Raw genomic sequence first — 24470 nt, 5'->3', positions numbered from 1 at the left:
GCTTTAAGAATATAAAGTATTAAAGATTATTTATATATACCTTTTACATAGAAGTGAATTATGCATTGATTTATATATAACTTATACCTGGATACTTAAATGTTAGGGATTAAAATTGTAAGATACTTATATTTAGGTCAGTCATATTACTGTATGAAAATTCCTTGTTAATGAGGTGTACTTTAATAGCAGGAATGGCAAACTTTGTAAAGCTTATAAATATAGAATATAATAATAAATTATGTGTGCATGTAATGCTTAAGTTAGTTTGGTTGGTATAGCTCCTAAAGAAGTGCTTTTACCTTCTTTATGCATTTTTTTTTTTTTACTATTAATATTTAAACCTCATGAAGAAGTTGACAGATATGTTAGGGTTTTATCCATGGTATTAAGGGTTAGTTACTATAAAGCTGATTTTTATTTCTTTCATTAACAGGTTTTTGTTTTTAACTTAATGATGACTTTTCAATAAGAGATATGAAGTGGAAATTATTAAAATACATTTTCCTATACAGATATTGTTATCAAAGAAACTTAATCTCTAATTTTGTTACTCCAAATTTAATAGTGGACGGTTAAATAAATTGTTTTATAAGCTCTTGAGAATTTTCAAATGTGAAAGCAATTCTTAAATTACTTGATTCCATAAGGTGACTAATGTTGGTTTTGATTCAGTATATGTGGTATTTTCTATATTTCTTCAGCAGTTGGAAAAATGCATTGATGATGCTTTAAGGAAAAATGATTTTAAACCTTTGAAAACACTTCTACAAATTGATATTTGTGAAGATGTGAAGATTAAATGCAGCAAACAGTTTTTCCACAAGTTAGATGACCTTATGTGCCGGGTAAATACTCATTTTCGTTGAATGATTGTTACGGTAATTAGATAGCACTCTACTTTTTAGGAGGAGATTCTCCATTGGAAGAAATGAATAAAAAGACTTCAGCAGGCTCACTTGTATAAATAAATGCTTCTTTCACCACTTGCTTTTTTGTGTGTATTTGTTTGAGGAGTACCAAATAACATGTTGGACTGTTGTTTTGTAAGTAGTATATACAAAAATCATGTTTACATAGTGTTACCATTATTAACTTTATTTAAACCGGAGGAGAATAGGGTACTTACTTGAGGTTTAAACAGTGTGCTTTACCTTTTGAAAACCTATTAGCATATTAATCATGTTGTCTGGACAGTGCTTGTTGCTTGCAAAAATAAAACAAGTAGAAACAAAAATCATCTAAAATCTTGGCTTGATTTGTCGTATATAAAGTATTTTTATACTTTTATGCAAGTGATTATTGACAGTCTCCACCAGAATTTGATAATTGTTACAAATCTAAGATTAAAATTTCTTATATCCCTTAGTTAAATACATAGAACTTTTTAGAATGGAAGGTAACTGATTCATTGCCTCATAAGTATAAAGTTTCTTAAATTATATAATTCTGCATTTTTGTGCTGAGTTTGTTGTTCACTGGCTGAGGGGCTGTAAGGAAGTCACCTTTTAAAGCCACACTTTTGTCCTTTGCGATATGGAGATTATGATAATGACTAACACTCAGGATTTATGAGGATTATATTAATAACATTCCTAGCATAATGCCAGTTCCATTTTATTTTGTATTTGCAAATGTTTAAATCTATGATTTGCATTTTAGGAGCTTAATAAAAGAGATATCCAAACTGTTTCAACCATTTTGGTTTCTTTTGGAAGATGTGGCAAAAATATCACTATACTGGGGCAAGCTGGACTTCTAACTATGATAAAACAAGGACTAGTCCAAAAGATAAGTATAGAATATGTAACATATTCATGTGAGGGAAATATGTTTAAAGCTGTGTTTTCTAATTAAGCGGTTCATACTCTTGAAAAATAAATTTGGGAAATGTATATAAAACTTTGGGATAAGATATTTTTATAACCTGTGGTATATGTTAGAAAATTAAAGATCACAAGGAAACTATACAGGGTCCTTGATGATCATGTAATTGTAAGGTCCCAAAACTCCAAAAAGCCTTAACTTGCTTTATTTTCTCTAGCTCATCTTAGTCCTAGTCTAACTTTTATTTTTCTTTTTATATTGTTTATTATATTTCCCATTTTTAAATGTATTGATTTTTGTCCTTTTCATTCTTTGTTATATTTCCAGCAACAAGAACAGTCCCTAAAGCATAGCATGTACTCAAACATCTGAGTTCAATAATAAAAAAGTAATGCCAAAACTTTTCAAATAGTAACAATGACAAAATGATCTAATGTGTAATGATAATTTACTTTTTATCTATTGTATGAATGTTCATGAACTAAGAATTTGAAGAGAGTAATAAAGACTTTCTACTTGGAATTGGAACTTCATTCATCCCCATCTAAAAAATGGGGAACATGTAGTGAGTTACCAAAAAGCAAAAACAGTGAAGATGTTTAAGAGCATAAACTTATTTTGATTCAATACTGGAATTTTTATTTGTAATGTTTGTTTTTAGGTTTACTGTTTCTATAAATACATTTTTAAAGTTATTAAGTGAATTCAAAGTGACTAATGTATACATTTCTTTTTTTTACATGGTTGCCTGGTTTGAAAAATCCAAGGAGATTATTCTGAGTCGGGGAAATTCAAAAGATGAAGCTGTTATAAATATGATAGAAGACATATTTGATCTTTTGATGGTAACAACCATATTGATTCACTGATGTTATGAAGCATGTATGTGTTCATTTAAAAACATTTGTGTTCTATGTGGCCTGAGATCAAAAGTCATTAACAGATTGGTTAGTGCATTTATCTGATTAATTGGTTAGTACATAAAAGTTAAATAATTTGCATGTGTTCATTTGAAAACAAATTGTGTTCTATATTATAAATATGATAGAAGACATATTTGATCTTTTGATGGTAACAACCGTATTGATTCACTGATGTTATGAAGCATGTATATGTTCATTTAAAAACATTTGTGTTCTATATGGTCTGAGATCAAAAATCACTAACAGATTGGTTAGTGCATTTATCCTGATTAATTAGTTAATAATAAAATTTAAATAATTTTATGGTGAATTCAGAAGTAACCTATTTTAGTACTATTTTTAATGGTTTTTATTATAAGTAAGTTTTAAATATTATTCATTTTCTTCTCAGGTCATACATGACATCGATGATGAAGGTATAATAAACATTTTATTTCTATTGGAACAATAATTTGCTGTTAAAGTTCTGGTATAATTTTTCAACTCTTGCTGTGTTATCCTAACAGTAATTCATTACCTAATTCAGGGGTCTACAAATATTTTCTGTAAAGAATTAGAAAATATTTTAGGCTTTGTGGGCCTAGAAAGAAATTGACACTGTTACACAGGTACTTTATTTAACAAGAAAGAAAACACATTTCCACAGATGTTTTATTGATGCAACTCAAAGTATAATGAAGATTGAGTATAATGATTTTATAATACTAATGAGGAGAATAGCATTCTTTTTTGAGATGGTAACAGTGTATCTTAATTAAGGTTCAGAGTTAGTGTTTGCTGTTGTAAAAACTGATTGCAAGTCTTACTTGTTCATGCTCATCTATAATGAGATTTTGTGTATATTATATTAGAAAATGTCTTTTCACACTCATGCAGATAATGCCAAATACTGATATCAGTTCATGAACATGTATTTTAATTGAGCATAGTCATCACTTGGCAAGATCTATAGAATTAAGTTTTTTCCTTAATATTTGCATTGTATATATATATATATGTTGTTATGTTATATGTGTGTATATATGTATACAGTGTGTATATATATAGAGAGAGGAGAGTATATATATGTGTGGAAAAAGTCTAATATTCTTTAATATTATTCTAATAATAATATTCTAATAATCTAATATTCTAAAGCATTCTAATAAATGCTGTCCAAGGGATGACTGTGCTTAATTAAAAGTCATGCTCAAGGTGGTTCAGATACCTGGTAAAGAATCTGCCTGCAGTATGAGAGACCCAGGTTCAAGCCCTAGGTTGGGAAGATCTCCCCTGGAGAAGGAAATGGCAACCCATTCCAGTATTCTTGCCTAGAGAATTCCATGAACAGAGGAATCTGGTGGGCTGCGGTCCATGGGGTCACAAAGAGTCAGACACAACTGTGCAACTAAGACTTACTTTTTTCTTAATGTTTACTTTTTAGAATGATATTGCACTGCAGATTAACCACTTTCAGTTGAAGGTTAGGTGGAAGCTCCTCAGTTGCACAGTTAAAATCAGTTTTGAAATATGGAAATTTCCTTTACACTTACATCAGCGTCCCAAAACGCTGCTGGGTCTGTAGTTGGAGTTTGGAAAAAGTTTATTACCTATGTTTCTGTTGGAAATGGAGATGTCATTTCTTGTCTTAGTTTTTGAAAGCCTCTTGTGATTCAGAACAACCTTTGTTTCATTGAAATGACTTTACTGAAGTATAAGTATCTCATATAAGCACTATTTTTCCTTGGATTTGGGGGCTGAATTCATTAAGAAATCTTATCGACTCTGCAGCCCAAGCTAATTACCAAAGCCATTCATTCAGAGGTGGCTAATGATTGCTGAATTCCTAAGAATGAATGAAATTCACCTGAGACTACTAATTCAGTAAAACATCATACATTTCGCATATTTCCACAGAGTACCTGCTGATGAATACAGCCATACAAAAAGGGACAGTGAGTTGGATTTGGTTTGTGGGCCATAGTTTGTCCTTGATCTAGTGAAATTTTTAGTAGGACAGGGAGAATGTAGAACATGTTACAACTCATCATCTCAACTTGTGTTTGGTAGTGCCTTTTACCTAACAATAAACTCAAGTTATTTTATCTCTGTGTTGGTTGGGGAAGAATTACCTAGGATTGGTAATTGAGGCTGGTGAATCCTTTATATTAATGAATGAAGGAACAACTGTTTGCTGCCTTCAAAGCCAAAACATTTTAAAAGATTGATTGCTCTTTATTTCAATAGTAGTTAATGCTGCGTTTTCATTTGTTTTTTTTTGCACTTAACTAACAATCTAGTCTAAATTCTTCACTTTTTAGGGGAGAAAACAGTCCTAAAGCACCAATGATTATGAAGTGATCCAACTAGTTTTTTTAAATAAATCATTTTATCTTTTCAGATAATTCAGTGATTTTTTTCTTCTTTTAATGTAGTCACTGTGAAATTGTACATTTTCTGTTCCTATGTTGCCATTATTTAAAATTATTTCTTAAAAATTATGTCGTGAATTAGCATGGGGCAAATTCCTCTTAATTGGTATTAATAAAGCCTTGTCTTTTGAGAGACTAGGGTCAAATTTAGAAACAGATAATGTTATTTAGATCTTCATGAGGAGGTATTAATGACCATTATGAAATTTTGGAGGTATGACTATAAATTATTGAGGCCAGTTTTTATAAAAACCTTAAAATAGAAGTTTCCAGTTTTGAACTATATTTATCCAAAACACTAATACTGCTTTAAGTGCCTAAAGGAGAAACTGGATCTGGGGTTATTCCCTTGCCAGAGTTCAGATCAGGCACATCTGTTGAATGATGTTTTTTCTTTTTTTTTTTTTTTTTAATTTATTTTAATTGAAGGCTAATTACTTTACAGTATTGTAGTGGTTTTTGCCATACGTTGACATGAATCAGCCATGGGTGTGTACATGTGTTTTTTCAAAGTTACACAGCTGATTAGTGGCAGAACCAGGATTGAATTTCATGCTTCCTGGTGACCAGGGCAGTCCGCAGGCCTTCTTCTGAACTGAACTAGTATGTCCTTTCCATTCACTCATATAAGAAAAGGTTGTCCTTTAAAATACATATTTGTCAATAATTAACTTTTATTCAGGTAAAAGGCAAATAGTGGAAAGTTTCGTGCCTCGAATTTGTGCTCTGGTTATTGACTCAAGAGTGAATATTTGTATTCAGCAGGAGGTAAGCCATTATTTAGTTTTTCTTTTAAAAATTAAAGAGAAAGTAGAGACAATTGGGTAGCAATTTGTCAAACTGAATAATTACTTTATCTTGGCACTGAATTATCATGTAGTGTATTTCTGTGTTCTTCATTCATTGCTTTGGAGAAGGAAATGGCAACCCACTCTGAAAAATCCCACAGACGGAATTCTTAACAGGCTATAGTCCATGGGGCACAAGAGTCAGACACAACTTATGGTTTCAGGAGGAGAAATTCATTGCCTGACATGATGAACATATTATGTAAATATATATTGAACATTTATAACCATGTGGATTTATGTATATGAATATAGCTCATATGAAAATAAACTATACCATCTAGATATTAGTTCCTCAGTATTTACATGCTAAAAATAAAAATAATTTATAGTATATATTGATAATGCATATGTACATGTGTATAGTCATAAGAATAAATATTAATAAGATGTTTTTTGCTTCCTTAGTTCTTATGATAGAGTAATAATGAACATGTCATACTGCAGAGTATGAGTGCTTTAAGCATAGGAATCGTGGTATATTCTATTTTTGATAGCCTTTGTTTTATGTTTTCTTGTATTCACTATTTTATGCTTTATATTCTTTCCTCCACCCTTCATTCCTTGCATAAAATGCTGTGATTAAGAAAAAGAGGCTTCTAAATTTATGTACCTATCTCTGAAAACATACTAATGTTCCACTGAATATATAAAGTTAATGGACTCTCTTTTTTTCTTTTCTAGACTCTAAAAAAAATGAATGTGATGCTTGACAGAATGCCTCAAGATGCCAGGAAAATACTCTGTAACCAACAAATGTTAATTCTCATGTAATAATCTGTACTATATTGCTTTAATTAGTAGTTCAAGTCAAGAATTTAAAGGATGTTTTATAAGGCAAATAAGGCAACCATAAGTTGCATTAGTAATTAAAATTGGTCAACTGTTACAGGTTTCTAACATTGCATATGGGTATGTTTTCTGCCAGTCTAATACTATGAATTGTAAGTTTTAGTGAAGTTTTTTACCCTAAACATATGAACTTTAAGTTTTAGTTATAATTATTATGAATTATAAGTTTTAGTGAAGTTTTTTACCCTAAACATATGAACTTTCTATTTAAGTGATACTTGTCCACTATATAACCTGCTGTTTTGATTCACAGGAGTAGTATGGGAGAAAGGATTTTAGATGCTGGAGGTAAGTATGTTTTTTCAAAATGCTCATATTTGAAGTTATTCCAAATTTATTAATAGAATATAATATTTGTCAAAATAATATAATGTGAAATTATATGAAAAATTATAAACTGTACATAATCAAGCAGTTTTTATTTACCTTAATAAATAAAGGATAAATATCTGTGGAACTAAGAAAAGAAGCATGATAACAGGAGTTGTCAAATATAATTTGTGCCTAATAGTAGGTTTATGAATAATAACTTAATTTTCCAGTAGATTTTAATTCCTTTTGCTAAGAAATTTCTCAAATATATTTTATGAAATTAGGTTTAATATTCTTGGGATTGATTTGTTTGTAAATGATGTCTTTATTAAAATAACTGAAATTTTCTTTCCTAAGTTTCATATGAGAAAATTTTCATGTAGTGATTTACATATAGAACAAACCAGTGGCTTCAAGTACTTTAAAATAACTGTAAATATCATGATATACAAAAGGAAAACAAAGATTACCTATGATTTATAGACTTGTCAGTTATTTTTACAATTCACAACTCTAATAATAATGGAATAATGGTATCTTTGCATATTTAGGAGTTTCTTTTAAATGTCCTTAAAATTTTTTGTTTTATTCCTTTTTTCTGTTGACAAACTTGTCTTGTTGTTTGGGCTGTGTTCATGCCATGTAATGGTGGGATATTTTTAATCTATATGAAGAAAATGGTAAAAGATGAGTAAATTGCACTATGTTCCTTATTTCTCTTGCTTGTTCTAACACCTTATGAAATATAGAGTTTCATAAACTTTAATTTTCATAATTTCAAATAATTAACTTTGTTTTAAGATTATGACTTGCAAGCGGGTATCGTCGAAGCTTTATGTAGAATGACCACAGAAAAGCAAAGACGAGAACTGGCTTGTCAGTGGTTCTCAATGGATTTTATTGCTAATGCATTTAAAGGAATTAAAGACTCTGAATTTGAAACAGTAAGTAGTATAAAATAACAAATTAACAAGTTTTTTTTTAATTACTGTGTTTTTTAAAAGCTCTCTCTTTTTTAAAAATTAGGATTGCAGGATATTTCTCAACCTTGTAAATGGCATGCTTGGAGACAAGAGAAGGTAAATTTAATGCAAAATACAACCATTTAATGATAAAAAATAGAGCTCAAGAGGGAAGCACACAATGTTAGTCTGAAATAATCCTCCACTGGTCTTATTTTGCTTTGTACTTTTTGGAGGGAAAATACATTTTTAATTAACGTGAATTAATAAATTTTTCTAAGATTGGTTTACTGTATTTCAGAATTGTATATGCATTATAAATTTGGTGTTTAAGGAATAATAAAAGCCTAAATATAAATATTACTTGAGCTACCTCTATCCATATACTGCAATAAAAATGTATAGCAAATATAAATCATTTTCTTTTGTAATTAACACTGTAAGGATGTTCTTTCTGAGGTTATTAAATCTCAAGAATGGTCTAGGTAATACAAATTTTTATCACTTTTGACAATGACATAGGAAGTATTTTTGTTGTGCAGTGCCTGGCACCTTATAAATGCTCAGGACACATTGGATGAATCACCTCACAATGAGTCTACCGACTACAGAGAAAAGATAGGTACCGACTACAGAGAAAAGATAGGGTGAAGGTTAAGTGCAAGGAGTCATACTATTTGAATTTGAATAATAGGTTCCCCTCTTCCTGTTCTAATGTTGGACAAGTTGTTTAATCTCACTTTCCTCAGTTTCCATAGCTATAAAATAAGAATACTAATAATATCTTCCCAACCCAGGGATAAAACCCACGTCTCCTGCTTTGCAGGCAGATTCTTTACCATCTGAGCCATCAAGGAAGCCCACAATAATATCTACCCCATGTTTGTTGTGAAGATTAAATGAGATAGCTATGTAAGTCCTTAAATAGTAATTGACCAAGAAAGTATTCATTGAGTTCTGCCATTTTTATTAGCAGTATTATTCACTTCTACTCTTCCTATCTAATCCTGTAGGAACTTCCATTATATTACTATAAACTATATTGGGAATCTCTGCTCATAGTCAATAACATGAGAAGTAATTTGGTACAGTTAACTTTAGTCAAAATGGTAGGTTGAGTAGTAGCCTCAAAATAATATGCTTTCTTTCATAAACAGGTTTCCACTAAATTCTCACTTTAAAGAGTAATAAAGAAGGAACTAATGATTTTGTTTAAATTGTCACTACCAACTGATTTCCTTTTGATCCTAGGTATGATTTGTATGGAAAGTCAAAATTATGCTGTGGAGGCTTATTAGTTTTTTTTAACTCAAACTACTTTTTCTTTCAGGGTCTTTACATTTCCTTGTTTGTCAGCATTTCTTGATAAATATGAGGTAAATTTTAGAATGTAATACATTTTTTTAGTTATTAGGTGATTTTTGATGTAGAGGTCAACTGAATTGTAGGTTATAATTTGACAAGAACATTAATATTAGTCATAATTAAATCACAAATAACAGCTGGTCTGATATTCTAGATCTAAGTGATATTTTATGAAATGACGTTATTTGTAGCCAGGGATAAGTAAAATATAAAGCTGTACTTCAAATTATCTTACGTTTCCTTATTCAAGCCCATTATTGTTTATTATTCATGAATATATTCAAATGTGAAATTATCTTCAGCCTATATTTGTACTTGAGTATTTGTGATTTTCTGGAACTGGCTAATTTCTGTGTAAAATAGTAAGCAGCTTTTTTTTTATTGTTTCTAAATTGATTTAAATGCTATACTTGCTTTCTCTTTATCTTCCTATACCTTCCAGCTCTACTTTTTTCTTTTTTTAAAAAAAACTCAACCATGAATGAATGTCATAATTTTATATTTATATATAGCATAATTATAATGTGTCATAATTTTCTGTTGTCACTTTTAAAAGCATAGTATGTTCTAGTTTTATATGTTTGTTTTATTAGCTGCAAATACCATCAGATGAAAAACTGGAGGAGTTTTGGGTAGATTTTAATCTTGGGAGCCAGACTCTATCATTCTACATTGCTGGAGACAATGATGTAAGTGTTATTCCCTCTGTATCATTTTGAGTTGTGTGTATATGTATGTATATAATAATTCAGTTTAAGAATATGGATTTCTTTGTATATTTTCTCACTTTTAATAGATTTCAGTGTGAGCTCTAATAATTTTGATGAGCATGGTAACCTATCAAGCTAATTAGAAATGAAAATTATTTCTGATGTTTTATAGCAACAGAAAAAAGCTAAAATTTAATACTAGTTTTTAAATATAAGCCTTTCAGAAATTATACATTAATGATAAAATTTAACATTCAGATGAACAAAGTGAGTTGAATCTAGAAAAGACAACAGTTATTCAAGTACACAAACACTCAGTTAAAAATAGCGTTAACAAACAATGACAAATGGTCTTATTTTATTCTTTCATAGCATCTTCTATTTGAAAATATTGAGGAATTGATTTTTATGGTCATATTTAGAACTGAATTTTAGTTCTTTTCTGTACTAAATTGTAGTTATGCTTAAACTTTCCAACCAGGTGGTGTGTTTTCTACTGACCCCTTTTTAACCTGAGGAAAATTTTTGAGCCATTGTTTCCAAATAGCCACCACTTACTATTTGCTACATTGGTGTACTTCTAGCTCAAGCTGTAGAGCGGAGATCTGAGTAAGAGTTGGTTTGCAGTTTACTGATCTGATTGTGATTGCTGATAATAATGATGCTTTTTGTCCAGGTAAACTTGTAGACAAAGATGCCTCTTAGGAATTCCACATATCTTTCTTTCTTTTTAGAGTACCTTCTTAGAATGCTTAATAATGAGTTCCAAAACCTAACATTACTTCTCAGAGGCACTGACAGTTTTCATTAGTGTATTTATTCTTGCAGGCTTCATAGGAGTTTTTTTAACTGGATTTTCTTTAGGAAGTAGACTTTCATTTTCAGAGAAGAGGATATAATAGGATTGGAGTGGTTCCTGACTTCACTTGCTTGGTCTAATGGATAATTCAGGGAAGAAAACAAGTAATTTTAGTACTACACATGATAGGGATAGTATAAAATGCATTTATAAGTATTAAATGCCTCATGTGTTCTAGACACTGATCTAGAGAGGCTGGGAGAAAGTTCTTCCCACAGATACATTTAGACTCTCCTTTCCTCTCTGGATTTCTGTGGCAGCAGTGCCTTCTCCCTGTGTTCTCTCTCACTGTCCTCAAAGCTTCTCCCCTATTGTGGCTGCTTAAAACCCTCCCTGTGTCTGTTGGTATTCGAGGGCCTTTATGACCTAGGCCCTCGCTGTTTCTCTGATAATCTCAGACTCTTCTCCATGCTTACTGTGTTCAACCCCCATTCATTTTTTTCTTTGCCTCTAGATAATGCTCTCTTCAGGTCTTTATACTTGCTGCCTAGGAGCCTCAGGATCTTTGCATCCCATTTAGATAGTCTGAAGTAGCTATCCAGCCATATTATATCACATTGTCCTCTTTTTTCTTTTGTAGTAGTTATTGCTACTTAAAATCCTTTTATCTGTTGTTTTTTGTCTACACCACCCCCCCACCATAGAATGTAAGATTTATTGAATCAGGGACCCATCTTCTCTCATTTATAGCCATTCAAGGGCTTATATTTAAGAATGAGTAAATACACACTCAACTGAAAAATGCTCTGTGTTAGTGATAGAATTCAAAGGAGATTGGAAAGAAGGCAGGCAGTGTAGAGCCAAAGAAAGATTATAAGTAGGAGACAACATCAGTTCAATAAACATTTAATAAGAACTTACTATGTGCCAGATATATACTAGGCGTTGAGCATCACATTCATGTAAAAGATTCTCCTGGTTGGGGAGAAGAGATTAAAAAGGGACAAGACCAGAAGCAGTTAGATTTATGCAGTAATCCAGGTAAGAGGAATCATGGTGGCACAGTTTTGGAAAGTGATGGTGGGGTGGATGGAAATGGATAGGCTTCAGAAAAAGAAAAATTCTTGAGGTAGAATTGAGCAGATTTGGTAATTTGTAGTAAAAAGAGGAAGGATTAATAAAACTTTGGTAACTGAATGGATGAGGATGCTGTTTTAGGAAGATCAATTTTGTAGGGGAAAGATGATGATTCAGCTTTGAATGTTTTGATTTGGAGGTGCTTGTGGGGCATTCAGCTGAAGATAACTTGTAGGTAGTTGAATATATTGGTGTGAAGTTCAAATGGGAGAACTGAGCTGTAAGTGGAAATTCAGAAGCTGTCTGTATACTGAAGATAAATAAAACCATGGGTTTCTGTGAGTGTCTAGATGACAAAACCGTAAGAAATGTATACGTGGATAGGCAGACGGATACATGGATAGGCAGATGGATATAGGATAGGCAGATGGATGCGTCGATAGGCAGATGGATACAGGATAGGCAGAAGAGACTAGCCTGAAGGATACTTGACAAGTCTGCCAGAAAAGATCAAATTAAAAGGGTATCATGTTACAGAAGGCAAAGGAAGGGTGTTTTATGAGAGGAAATGATCAAGTCTGTCAAAACATAGTTAAATAAAATAAAAACTGGTCATCCAAGAAAGAGCAATTTTGTTTAAGCTATAGGATTTAGGCATTCCTGGAAAGTTGAAATATTTGTAGAGGAAGTAAAGACAAGAAGAAGAGAACACAGTAGAAGCTAAAATGAGATATAGATTCAAGGGAGGGATTTTTGTTAGGTACTTTATTTTAAGGATGAGTGTTTTAAAACTGATGGCTAGAGTAACAATGAATAAAAAAGTTGAGATCAAGAGGAAGAGACCATAATGGAGGGAAAGTAGGGGGTGAAAATGAAATTGGTGGGCACAATATATTGGTAAACGGTTGAACCTGGGTAAGGGCCTGTTTTGGACTCATTATAATGATTTCTATTTTTTTTAATCTTTTTGAAAATTTATATAATGTAGACTTTTTTTCCAAAAGGAAAGCTTTGAACCAAGTACCTATGTATATGAGGAAGAGTCACTTTAAAGTTAGCAGATGATGATGAGTAGGTGTTATACCGGAGAGGGCAATAGCACCCCACTCCAGTACTCTTGCCTGGAAAATCCCATGGATGGAGGAGCCTGGTGGGCTGCAGTCCATGGGGTCGCTAAGAGTCGGACATGACTGAGCGACTTCACTTTCACTTTTCACTTTCATGCATTGGAGAAGGAAATGGCAACCCACTCCAGTGTTCTTGCCTGGAGAATCCCAGGGACCAGGGAGCCTGCTGGGCTGCCATCTATGGGGTCGCACAGGGTCGGACACGACTGAAGCAACTTAGCAGCAGCAGCAGGTGTTATACACAGAGAAATAGGAAGATGCTCAAAGGAGAAAGGAGGATACCAACCTTTTCCTCCTGACCCTGAGGTTTTAAGGTCTGGGAGAATTAACACCTTGACTGGAGAATGCTGTAGTTAAATGGTACTGGTTCTCTCAGAATATACACTGGTTTCAATTAAGGCAACTAAGTGGAGCAAGTTAGTGAAGAGACTGAGGATTTAGTGGAATTTTAATAGTCCTTAAATAGCAAATGAATTGGATCTATTTTCATCATAAGATTACTGGAAGGTTTTAGGATATCATCTTTTTGGAATGGTTCTAATTTTTACTATAACTTTTTTGTGTGAATTCACATTATTTATTCATTTATACAAATTTTCAGTGAAAATACTTGGAAGGGGAAAACATTTTAGGTTATTAACATGCATTCAGTGTTTGAATCTAAGAACAGTCAATTAATGAGTGGGAACTGGGGGATGAATATGATTTCACAAAACATTTCAAAGGAAGAGATGACAGGATTTGGTAATATTTTTTAAAAAGGTTATAGTCTAATATGAATGGATAGTCATTCTTTTTTTGATTAAAAGTAGAAAACCATTAAAAGTAGAAAAACATTAAAGTAATCAATACTGTCACTTTTAAGAATGAACAAATAGATTAAATGTGACAAGTATAATATATTATGTAGTCAATTGATGGAACAAAAAATGTGATATATCAACCAGTTACTTAATGATAGTAAAAAAAAAAAAAAAAAAAACCCTTAGTTTGTATAACTTGAAGATAGTGTTTAAAGGAGCTTTAAAGCAAGATTAAATTATTTATGATCAAAACGTGTTTTTAAATTTAAGGATCATCAGTGGGAAGCAGTCACTGTGCCTGAAGAAAAAGTGCAGATATACAGCATTGAAGGTATTAAACTTGTTTTCTATCATTTCTGTTGGAGTAGAAGTTGCATACTCTGTGGAAAAACTCAGTAGACTGATGAAAGCAGATCAACATTTTCATATGTTCACATTCATAAATGTGATGGTCACTATCATCAAATTCCCTGACCCTGTGTTACCCCCAATATCTTGTATTTATTTCCTTCCTTATCTAATCTAAAACCTGTGATTAGTCACTTTCTTCTCAATATGTACTGGACAGAAATCATTTACCTTGGCAGACTGGCACCACTGCAAATTCAGATATCAAGACATTTTTTATTTCAGTAGACAGGTAGTGCTATCTCATGATAGTTTTTATTTGTATTTTCCTAAAACCACTTTTAGGAAAGTTGAGCACTTTTTCATGTGCTTAATGGCTATTCACATGTTTTCTTTTTGAATTATCTGTTTAAATATTTTGTGCGTTTCTTTACTGGACTACATTTCTTTACTGGACTATCTTTTTATTATTAAGTTTTTGAGTTCTTATGTATCTTGAATAGGAATCCTTTGACAAATACATGTTGTATGAGTATTTTTTCCCCGTCTATATCTTTCTTATTCATTTTCTCAGTGGTCTCTTTTAATGAGCTGCTGCTGCTGCTACGAAGTCGCTTCAGTAGACGGCAGCCCTCCAGGCTCCCCCATCCCTGGGATTCTCCAGGCAAGAACACTGGAGTGGGTTGCCATTTCCTTCTCCAATGCAGGAAAGTGAAAGTGAAGTCGCTCAGTCGTGTCCAACTGGTCGCGACCCCATGGACCTGCGCCTACCAGGCTCCTCCGCCCATGGGATTTTCCAGGCAACTTCTGCTTTTAATGAGCAGAAGTTGTTAAATTTGAAGTCCACATGATCAGTATTTTTTGTTACATGGTTATTGCTTTGTGTGACCTAAGAAGTTTTTCAGTTCAGTTCAGTTGCTCAGTCGTGTCCGACTCTTTGAGACCCCATGAATTGCAGCACGCCAGGCCTCCCTGTCCATCACCAACTCCTGGAGTTCACTCAGACTCATGTCCATTGAGTCAGTGATGCCATCCAGCCATCTCATCCTCTGTCGTCCCCTTTTCCTCTAGCCTCGAATCCCTCCCAGCATCAGAGTCTTTTCCAATGAGTCAACTTTTCGCACGAGGTGGCCAAAGTACTGGAGTTTCAGCTTGAGCATCATTCCTTCCAAAGAAATCCCAGGGCTGATCTCCTTCAGAATGGACTGGTTGGATCTCCTTGCAGTCCAAGGGACTCTCAAGAGTCTTCTCCAACACCACAGTTCAAAAGCATCAATTCTTCGGCGCTCAGCCTTCTTCACAGTCCGACTCTCACATCCATACATGACCACTGGAAAAACCATAGCCTTGACTAGATGGACCTTTGTTGGCAAAGTAATGTCTCTGCTTTTGAATATGCTGTCTAGGTTGGTCATAACTTTCCTTCCCAGGAGTAAGCGTCTTTTAATTTCATGGCTGCAGTCACCATCTGCAGTGATTTTGGAGCCCAGAAAAATAAAGTCTGACACTGTTTCCACTGTTTCCCCATCTATTTCCCATGAAGAGTGATGGGACCGGTTGCCATGATCTTCGTTTTCTGAATGTTGAGCTTTAAGCCAACTTTTTCACTCTCCACTTTGACTTTCATCAAGAGGCTTTTTAGTTCCTCTTCACTTTCTGCCATAAGGGTGGTGTCATCTGCATATCTGAGGTTATTGATATTTCTCCCAGCAATCTTGATTCCAACTTGTGTTTCTTCCAGTCCAGCGTTTCTCATGATGTACTCTGCATATAAGTTAAATAAACAGGGTGACAATATACAGCCTTGACATACTCCTTTTCCCATTTGGAACCAGTGTGTTGTTCCATGTCCAGTTCTAACTGTTGCTTCCTGACCTGCATACAAATTTCTCAAGAGGCAAATCAAGTGGTCTGGTATTCCCATCTCTTTCAGAATTTTCCACAGTTGATTGTGATCCACACAGTCAAAGGCTTTGGCATAGTCAATAAAGCAGAAATAGATGTTTTTCTGGAACTTTCTTGCTTTTTCCATGATCCAGCGGATATTGGCAATTTGATCTCTGGTTCCTCTGCCTTTTCTAAAACCAGCTTGAACATCTAGAAGTTCATGGTTCACATGTTGCTGAAGGCTGGCTTGGAGAATTTTGAGCATTACTTTACTAGCGTGTGAGATGAGTGCAATTGTGCAGTAGTTTGAGCATTCTTTGGCATTGCCTTTCTTTGGGATTGGAATGAAAACTGACCTTTTCCAGTCCTGTGGCCACTGCTGAGTTTTCCAAACTTGCTGGCATATTGAGTGCAGCACTTTCACAGCATCATCTTTCAGGATTTGAAATAGCTCAACTTGAATTCTATCACCTCCACTAGCTCAGTCTTATGAGAGGTATATCAATTTTTTTGATGATCTCAAATAACTAGCCTTTGGTTTAATTGATTTTTCTCACTTTAGTGTTTTGATCTTCAGTTTAATTGATCTCTGCTCTTATATCTGTTGTTTCTTCTCTTCTGCTTACTTTTTTAAATTTGGTTTCCTGTTTTTAGTGTCTTGGGGAAAGCTGAAGTCATTGATCTGAGACCATTTTTTCTTTTCTAATAACAGCATTTTAGTGCTTTAAATTCTTCTAAGTACGTCCTTAGCAGCATCCTACAAATTGCAATATGCCGTGCTTCCATTTTCATTCATGTGATTCTTTTAAATTTCTCTTTTGATTTCTTCCTTGACCCACGGATTATTTAAAAGCACTTTATTTAGTTTCTGTATACTTGAGATTTCAGGAATACATTACTGATTTCTAACGTGATTTCATTGTTATCAGAATATACTTTGTGTGATTTGAAAACCCTTTCCAATATGTTGACTATTAGGTTATGACCCAGATATGGTCTGTGTTAGTAAATGGTCTGAATGCACTTGAGAGGAATGTGTTTTCTGTTGTTCTTGGGTGGAGGGCAGGGTTAATCTGTTGTTCAAGTCATACACCCTCATTGTCTACCTACCTGTTCTATCAATTATTGAAAGAGAGGTGTTGAAGTCACCACTATGGTTGTGATTTTTTTTCTATTCATTCAGTTCTGTTATTTTTTACTTCCGGTATTTTGAATTTCTGTTATTAGTTTTATAAACATTTAGTGATATATCTTTTCATAAATTTATCATTATGAAATGACTTTTTTTCCTGTGGTAATATTCTTTGCTCTGTCATCTACTTTATGTAATACTAATATACTCTCTCCAAGTTTCTGTTGGCTAATTATAGTATGGCATATCTTTATTTTTAAGTAATTTATGTCCTGTATATTTAAAGAGGGTTTCTTATAGGTGTCATATACTGGGCATTTTTCTTTTAAATGTAATTTGACAGTTTCTGCCTTTTGTGGTTTTTAAGGTGACTGTTGATCTGCTTTAAATTTATTATCTAGCTTTTGTTCTTTCTATGTACCATCCTGTCTGCCATGTTTCTTTATTTTTTCTTCATGTTACTTCATTTTCAGGGGTTCCTTGTACTTCTTTTGTTGGCTTTATATTCACTTTTTAAATGGCTGATTTAGGTTTTATTTTGTACATATTTAACTTAATAGTGTGTGTGTGCAAGTAATATTATACCCCCTAGGAACCTGATAGGTTCTTGTAAAAACAGTCAACTTCTGCTTTTGCTTCCCTGGCCTTTGTGCCACTACTATCAATAGGACTAAAAATCTTTTTGCTTTTGAATGTGTCAAAGACCTCATACTATGGTATAATAATATTTTTCTTTGTGGAACCAATTAACTTTTAAAAAGATTTTTAAAATAGTTTAAATAGTGCATTATATTTACCATTTCCAGTGTTCAGCTTTCATTTATAATATATGCAGATTTCCATCTGGTATTATTTTCCTTCTGCCCGAGTGACTTCTCTAATATTTCTTGTACTGCAAATAAGTTTTTTTTTAATGTCAGAAAATTGTTGTTTATATTTTGAAAAAGTATTTTTTGTTTTATTTTTACAATTTATCATGGTTAAACTTTTATTTGTAATTGATTTTTTAATTATTTTTGGTTGCACTGGGTCTTCATTGCTGCATACAGGCTTTCTCTAGTTGCAGTGTGTGGGCTTCTCATTGCGGTGGCTTCTTCTCTTGCATAGCAGGGGCTCTAGACCATGAGGGCTTCAGTAGTTGCAGCACTCAGGCTTAGTTGCCCAATAGCATGTGGAATCTTCCCAGACCAGGAATCAAACCTATGTCCCCTGTTTGAAAGGCAGGTCCTTTTTTGTTTCCTAGGATTTTTTTTTTTTTAATTGAAGGATAATTACAATGTTGTGTTGGTTTCTACCAAACAAAACAACGTGAATTAGTCATAATTACATCTGTTTCCTCATTCTTGACCCTCCCTCCCCTCCCCCCATCCTACCCCTCTAGGTAATCACAGAGCACAAGGCTGGGCTCCCTGTGTTACATAGCAACTTCCCACTAACTATTTTACACATAATAGTGTATATATGTCACTGGTACTTTCTCAGTTCAGCCTACTCTCACCTTCCTCTGCTATGTCCATAAGTCCATTCTCTCCATCTTTGTCTCCATTCCTTCCCTAAAGATAGGTTCATTAGTACCTTTTATTCTCAATTCCATGCTGCTGCTGCTGCTAAGTCGCTTCAGTCGTGTCCGACTCTGCGACCCCATAGATGGCAGCCCACTAGGCTCCCCCGTCCCTGGGATTCTCCAGGCAAGAACACTGGAGTGGGTTGCCATTTCCTTCTCCAATGCATGAAAGTGAAAGTGAAGTCGCTCAGTCGTGTCCAACCCTCAGCGACCCCATGGACTGCAGCCTTCCAGGCTCCTCCGTCCATGGGATTTTCCAGGCAAGAGTACTGGAGTGGGGTGCCATTAGCTTCTCTGTCTAGATTCCATAGGTCTATATTAATATACAATATATGTTTGACTCTCTCTGACTTACTGAAACTTTACACATGAAAAGATGTTCAATATTGGTCAATATTGGTCATTATTAGAGAAATGCAAATCAAAACTACAATGAGGTATCACCTCACACCAGTCAGGATGGCCATCATCAAAAAATTTATAAACAATAAATGCTGGACTGTTGGTGGTGGGAATGTAAACTGATATAGCCATTGCAGAGAACATTATGAGGATTCCTTAAATAACTAGAAATAAATATACCATGAAAAAATGAAAGTGTTAGTTGCTCACCCACGTCCAACTCTTTTCAACCCCATAGACTATAGCCTGCCAGGCTGCCTTGTCGACTGAATTTTTTCATCTTTTCATTCTGTATAACTGACTCAAATTCATTCCTTTTTATGACTGAGTATATTCCATTATATATATGTACCACAGCTTCTTTGTGCATCATCTGTCAGTGGACATCTAGGTTGCTTCCATGTCCTTGCTGCAGTAAACATTGAGGTACATGTGTCTTAGAATTCTGATTTTTCTGAGTATAAGCAATCCAGTGGGATTACTGGATCATACAGGCTTCCCAGGTGGCTCAAATGGTAAAGAATTTGCCTGCAGTGCTGGAGACCTGGGTTTGATCCCTAGGTCAAGAAGATCCCCTGGAGAAGGGAATGGCAACTCATGCTAGTCCTCTTGCCTAAGAAATCCCATGGACAGAGGAGCCTGGCAGGCTACCGTCCATAGGGTTGCAAGAGAGTCAGACATGACTCTATTGCATGAAAACACCAACATACATACATACATGCTTCAGTCCTTAAACTAACCCTTTGTGGCACACACACAAGGAAAGTATGGCTTGTGCTCAGGACTCTTCAAGACCTTGCACTCTCTCTGTTCATCTGACTATTCATTTGTATCTTTTACTGTCGTTTATATTAAAGTGGTGATGTTGTCTACCTGTATGAAACAAGCACGATCTGAGTTTCTACATAACTGGCACAGATGGATTCTGGATATCAAGCAGTCAGTTCAGTTCATTTTAGTTGCTCAGTCACATCTGACTCTTTGCAACCCCATGGACTGCAGCACACCAGGCTTCCCTGTACTTCACCATCTCCCACAGCTTGCTCAAAGTCATGTCCATTGAGTCGGTGATGATATCCAACCATCTCATCTTCTGTCACCCCCTTCTCCTGCCTTCAGTCTTTCCCAGCATCAGGGTCTTTGCCAATGAGTTAGCTCTTCACATCAGGTGGCCAAGGTATTGGAGCTTCAGCATCGGTCCTTCCAAAGAATATTCAGGGTTGATTTCTTTTAGGATTGACTGGTTGGATCTCCTTGCAGTCCAAGGGACTCTCAAGAGTCTTCTCCAACATCGCAGTTCTAAATTATCAGTTCTTAAGTACTCAGCCTTCTTTATGGTCCAACTCTTAACATCTGTACATGACTACTGGAAAAACCATAGCTTTGACTGTACAAACCTTTGTCGGCAAACTGATGTCTCTGCTTTTTAATATGCTGTCTAGGTTGGTCATAGTTTTTTTTTTTCCCCCCCAAGGAGGAAGCATCTTTTAATTTCATGGCTGCAGTCACTGTCAGCAGTGATTTTGGAGCCCAAGAAAATAGTCTGTCACTGTTTCCATTGTTTCCCCATTTGTTTATCATGAAGTGATGGGATTGGATGCCATGATCTTAGTTTTTTTTTAATGAGTTTTAAGCCAGCTTTTTCACTCTGCTTTCACCTTCATCAAGATGCTCTTTCTTTAGTTCCTCTTCACTTTCTGCCAGAAGGGTGGTGTCATCTGCATATCTGAGGTTATTGGTATTTCTCCCAGCAATCTTGATTCCAGCTTGTGCTTCATCCAGCCCAGCATTTTGCATGATGTACTCTGCATGTAAGTTAAAAGCAGAGTGACAATATACAGCCTTGACATACTCCTTTTCCTATTTGGAACCAGTCAGTTCCATATCTGGTTCTAACTGTTGCTTTTTGACCTGCATACAGATTTCTCAGGAAGCAGATAAAGGTGGTCTGGTATTCCCACCTCTTTAAGAATTTTCGACAGTTTGTTGTGATCCGCACAGTCAAAGGTTATACCATAGTCAATGAAGCAGAAGTAAATATTTTTCTGGAATTCTCTTGCTTTTCCTATGATCCAGAGGATGTTGGCAATTCGATCTCTGGTTCCTCTGCCTTTTCTAAATCCAGCTAGACATCTGAAAGTTCTCGGTTCATGTACTGTTGAAGCCTAGTTTGCAGGATTTTGAGCATTACCTTGCTAGCGTGTGAAATGAGTGCAATTGTGCGGTAGTTTGAACATTCTTTGGCATTGCCCTTTGGGATTGGAATGAAAGCAATGGTTCTAGAGAAAAAGAATATCTACAGTTGCAGACTAGGAGAATGGTGAAGTAGCAGCTCCGCAGGGTGTTGTTAGACCCTTTGTTCAATTTACAGGAATATATAAAAGACTCCATGGACAATTTTTGTTTCTGTAAGTAGTTAGTACCAGAATTGACTCAATGCTGTTAAATCCTAAAAGTTAATTTTGTTTCAGTTCATTTTAACTGGTATGCTGCATGCTTTTCTTATTTATAATATACCTATAGAGTGGTATCATAGAAATGAATATAAACTAATCAGTGTGATTTATTTGTGTACAGTGAGAGAATCAAAGAAGCTACTGACTGTAATTCTGAAAAATATAGTAAAAATTAGTAAAAGAGAAGGGAAAGAATTGCTTTTGTATTTTGATGCATCATTAGAAATCACTAATGTGGCACAAAAAATTTTTGGTGGAAGTAAATATAAGGTAAGTTAAACTTTTAAATATTTTCATAATTCTGGGAACTTTCAGTTACTTAGGACTGTAAGTTTCAGTGATTTTTTCTTTCTCTACAATTCTTAAATAACATATAGATTTTTAGTTCTTTAAATTTGTGTTGTGGAATAACCATCATATTATCAGCCATACCCTTTCAGATATCTATTAGAATGAATCTCAGATGACAAAATTAGCAGCAGCTGCTCAAAACATTTAATGATGAATTCCTTCCAGGCATTTAAAAAATGAAATGAGACAAAGCCTTGTTTTTAAGATACTAAACATTGTGAGAATTACAGAATATATCTCAGAAGAAGTAAGTGGTGTATAGAAAATGATGCATAGAAGTTGAACAAAGAGAATGCTCATTAAGAGTCAGATCTGAAGGAAAGGCTATGGAGTTGGACCTTGAAATGGCCTTTGAAATTAATGAAATTTAGATAAGATGTTTTCCAGGATTGTGGAAAACATAATGAGTCAGATTTGTTTAGGAATCAAGATAACAATTCATGTTATATTTAGGGAGATGTTCAGTTGACAAGTTTGGGTGATGCCTGTCTTAGTTTGTTCAGGCTACTGTAACAAAAATACTGTGGTTTGGTGTCTTAAATAAGAAACATTTATTTCTCAGTTCTGGAGGCCAGAAGTCAGATCATGGTGCCAGCAGATTCAGTGTATGGGGAGGGTCCATTTTCTGGTTTATCAGTGGCAGTCTTTTCACTCTGTCCGTACATGGTGAGGGAGTTCTCTGAGGTCTCTTTTATAAGGGCAGTAATCCCCTTCATAAAGGTTCTGCCCTTATGACCTAAGCATGACCCAAAGGCCTGCCCTCCTAATACCATTCTTGGGGACAAGGTTTCAACGTGTGAATTGTGAGGAGACACATTCAGTCTATAACATGGAAAAGATGGTGAAAAATAGCAGATAATATGCTTGTGAGGAACCTTTACCAAAATTGCAGGGTAAGACTATAGTTAGGGAATCACTGAAGTGCCCTGATAAGAGTATTTATGTGTATTTAAAATTGATTTAAGATAATTTGGTGATTTGGAAAGAAGCAGGTGTAGGAAATATTGGCATTAAAAATGGAAAGAACTGGGAGAAAATGACACCCTGTTGAATTAATTTAATTTTAGGAATTTACCAGAAAACAAGGTATATCCGTTGCCAAAACATCTGTGCATATTCTTTTTGATGCAAGTGGATCACAGGTATGTGTCTCACTTACTTGATTTCTATCACTGGTCTAAGGTTAACCCTAATTAATAATAGCACAGTTATAAGTTTGTCTTGGAGAATAAATAAATTCTGTCAGTGCCCCAACAAGGTATATGTGACTTTGTAAAGAAAGTGAAAGTGAAAGTGGAGAAGGAAATGGCAGTCCACTCCAGCACTCTTGCCTGGAAAATCCCATGGATGGAGGAGCCTGATAGGCTACAGTCCATGGGGTCACAAAGAGTTGGACACGACTGAGCGACTTCACCTTTGTAAACGTGTTATTAATAATAATTTATTTCAGTACAGAAGGTAGATTGTTATTCATTAATACCAGTCTTGGTAACTTTAAAAATCAGAAATATATGTTCTGCCACTAATGCCAAAGCCTCTTTTATGTCTGTTAACATTTGAAAAAGTGGATGCTTTTTGTTGGGTCACTTTGTAGGACTGAAAATTGTAATAGTACATAGATATAAGACAAAAAGAACTAACCTTTATGAGTGTGAGATGAATGAGTGCTTTATGAAGACATCCAGTCATATTTGAGGACTTCCTATGGTTTGCACTTTTAAACAGTTTTTCCTTATTCTCCAACAGATTCTAGTCCCAGAAAGTCAACTCTCACCAGTTGAAGAGGAACATACTAGTTTGAAAGAAACAGCTAACCTCCAAGAGGAATTTACTAAACCTGCAAAATATATCAAAAACAGTAATCAAGGGTATAGAAAAAATAGCCAGCCTGAGGTATATATGGTGTCAAAACCATCATTTATAAAGCAGCATAGGCAAATCATTATTATAGAAAAATGTATCTAGAATGCAAATGTCAGTAACATTTTAGAATATTTCCCCTGCCTTTTACAAATACAAACAAAAGATAGTGTTTCAGCACACGGTGTTTATAGGCAAGGGTTAGGGATTTAGGACAGAGTATACTATATCCATGTAGGTTTCAAATTAGAGTTAGATAGGAAAGTACTACTTTTTGCATTTATCCTTTCTGTCCTATCTTTGCACTTGGCTTTAATGTAGAATACAAATTTATAATGTAATGTTCAGTTTATTTGCACGAGTAAAAAGCAAAATATTAGGTTCTTTTTCCTCCTCCTCCTTCATAAAGGATCTCCTCTAGGCCACATTTGATAGAACCATTTCTCAGCCCTTC

At 34.3% G+C, this 24470-nt stretch overlaps 1 protein-coding gene across 15 annotated transcripts in view; it reads left to right on the top strand.

The window, feature by feature from the left end:
- Positions 1-24470, top strand: part of SYCP2 (synaptonemal complex protein 2) — a 73504-nt gene that overhangs the window by 11895 nt on the left and 37139 nt on the right. For 8 of the 15 annotated variants that reach the window (XR_015138676.1, XR_015138675.1, XM_086330961.1 and 5 more), the window contains exons 3-17: positions 705-848; positions 1663-1793; positions 2570-2672; positions 3142-3166; positions 5844-5929; positions 6694-6779; positions 7115-7149; positions 7975-8117; positions 8200-8252; positions 9466-9511; positions 10094-10189; positions 14287-14347; positions 21927-22075; positions 23224-23298; positions 23903-24049. Coding sequence is in view for 13 of the 15 variants with exons in the window: in XM_086330961.1 (XP_086187087.1) it covers positions 705-848; positions 1663-1793; positions 2570-2672; positions 3142-3166; positions 5844-5929; positions 6694-6779; positions 7115-7149; positions 7975-8117; positions 8200-8252; positions 9466-9511; positions 10094-10189; positions 14287-14347; positions 21927-22075; positions 23224-23298; positions 23903-24049 (1380 nt within the window). In the remaining 2 variants the exon portion in view is untranslated. The other 7 variants (XM_086330966.1, XM_086330963.1, XM_086330965.1 and 4 more) reach the window with 3 other exon arrangements.

Source organism: Bos grunniens, chromosome 13 (assembly GCF_055505025.1).
Source record: "Bos grunniens cultivar Pamir isolate PY7600 chromosome 13, Bosgru_T2T1.0, whole genome shotgun sequence".
In the NCBI taxonomy this organism is placed as follows: domain Eukaryota; kingdom Metazoa; phylum Chordata; class Mammalia; order Artiodactyla; family Bovidae; genus Bos; species Bos grunniens.
Note: the sequence above shows the minus strand (reverse complement) of the source record. Positions and strands in the feature narration are given on the sequence as shown.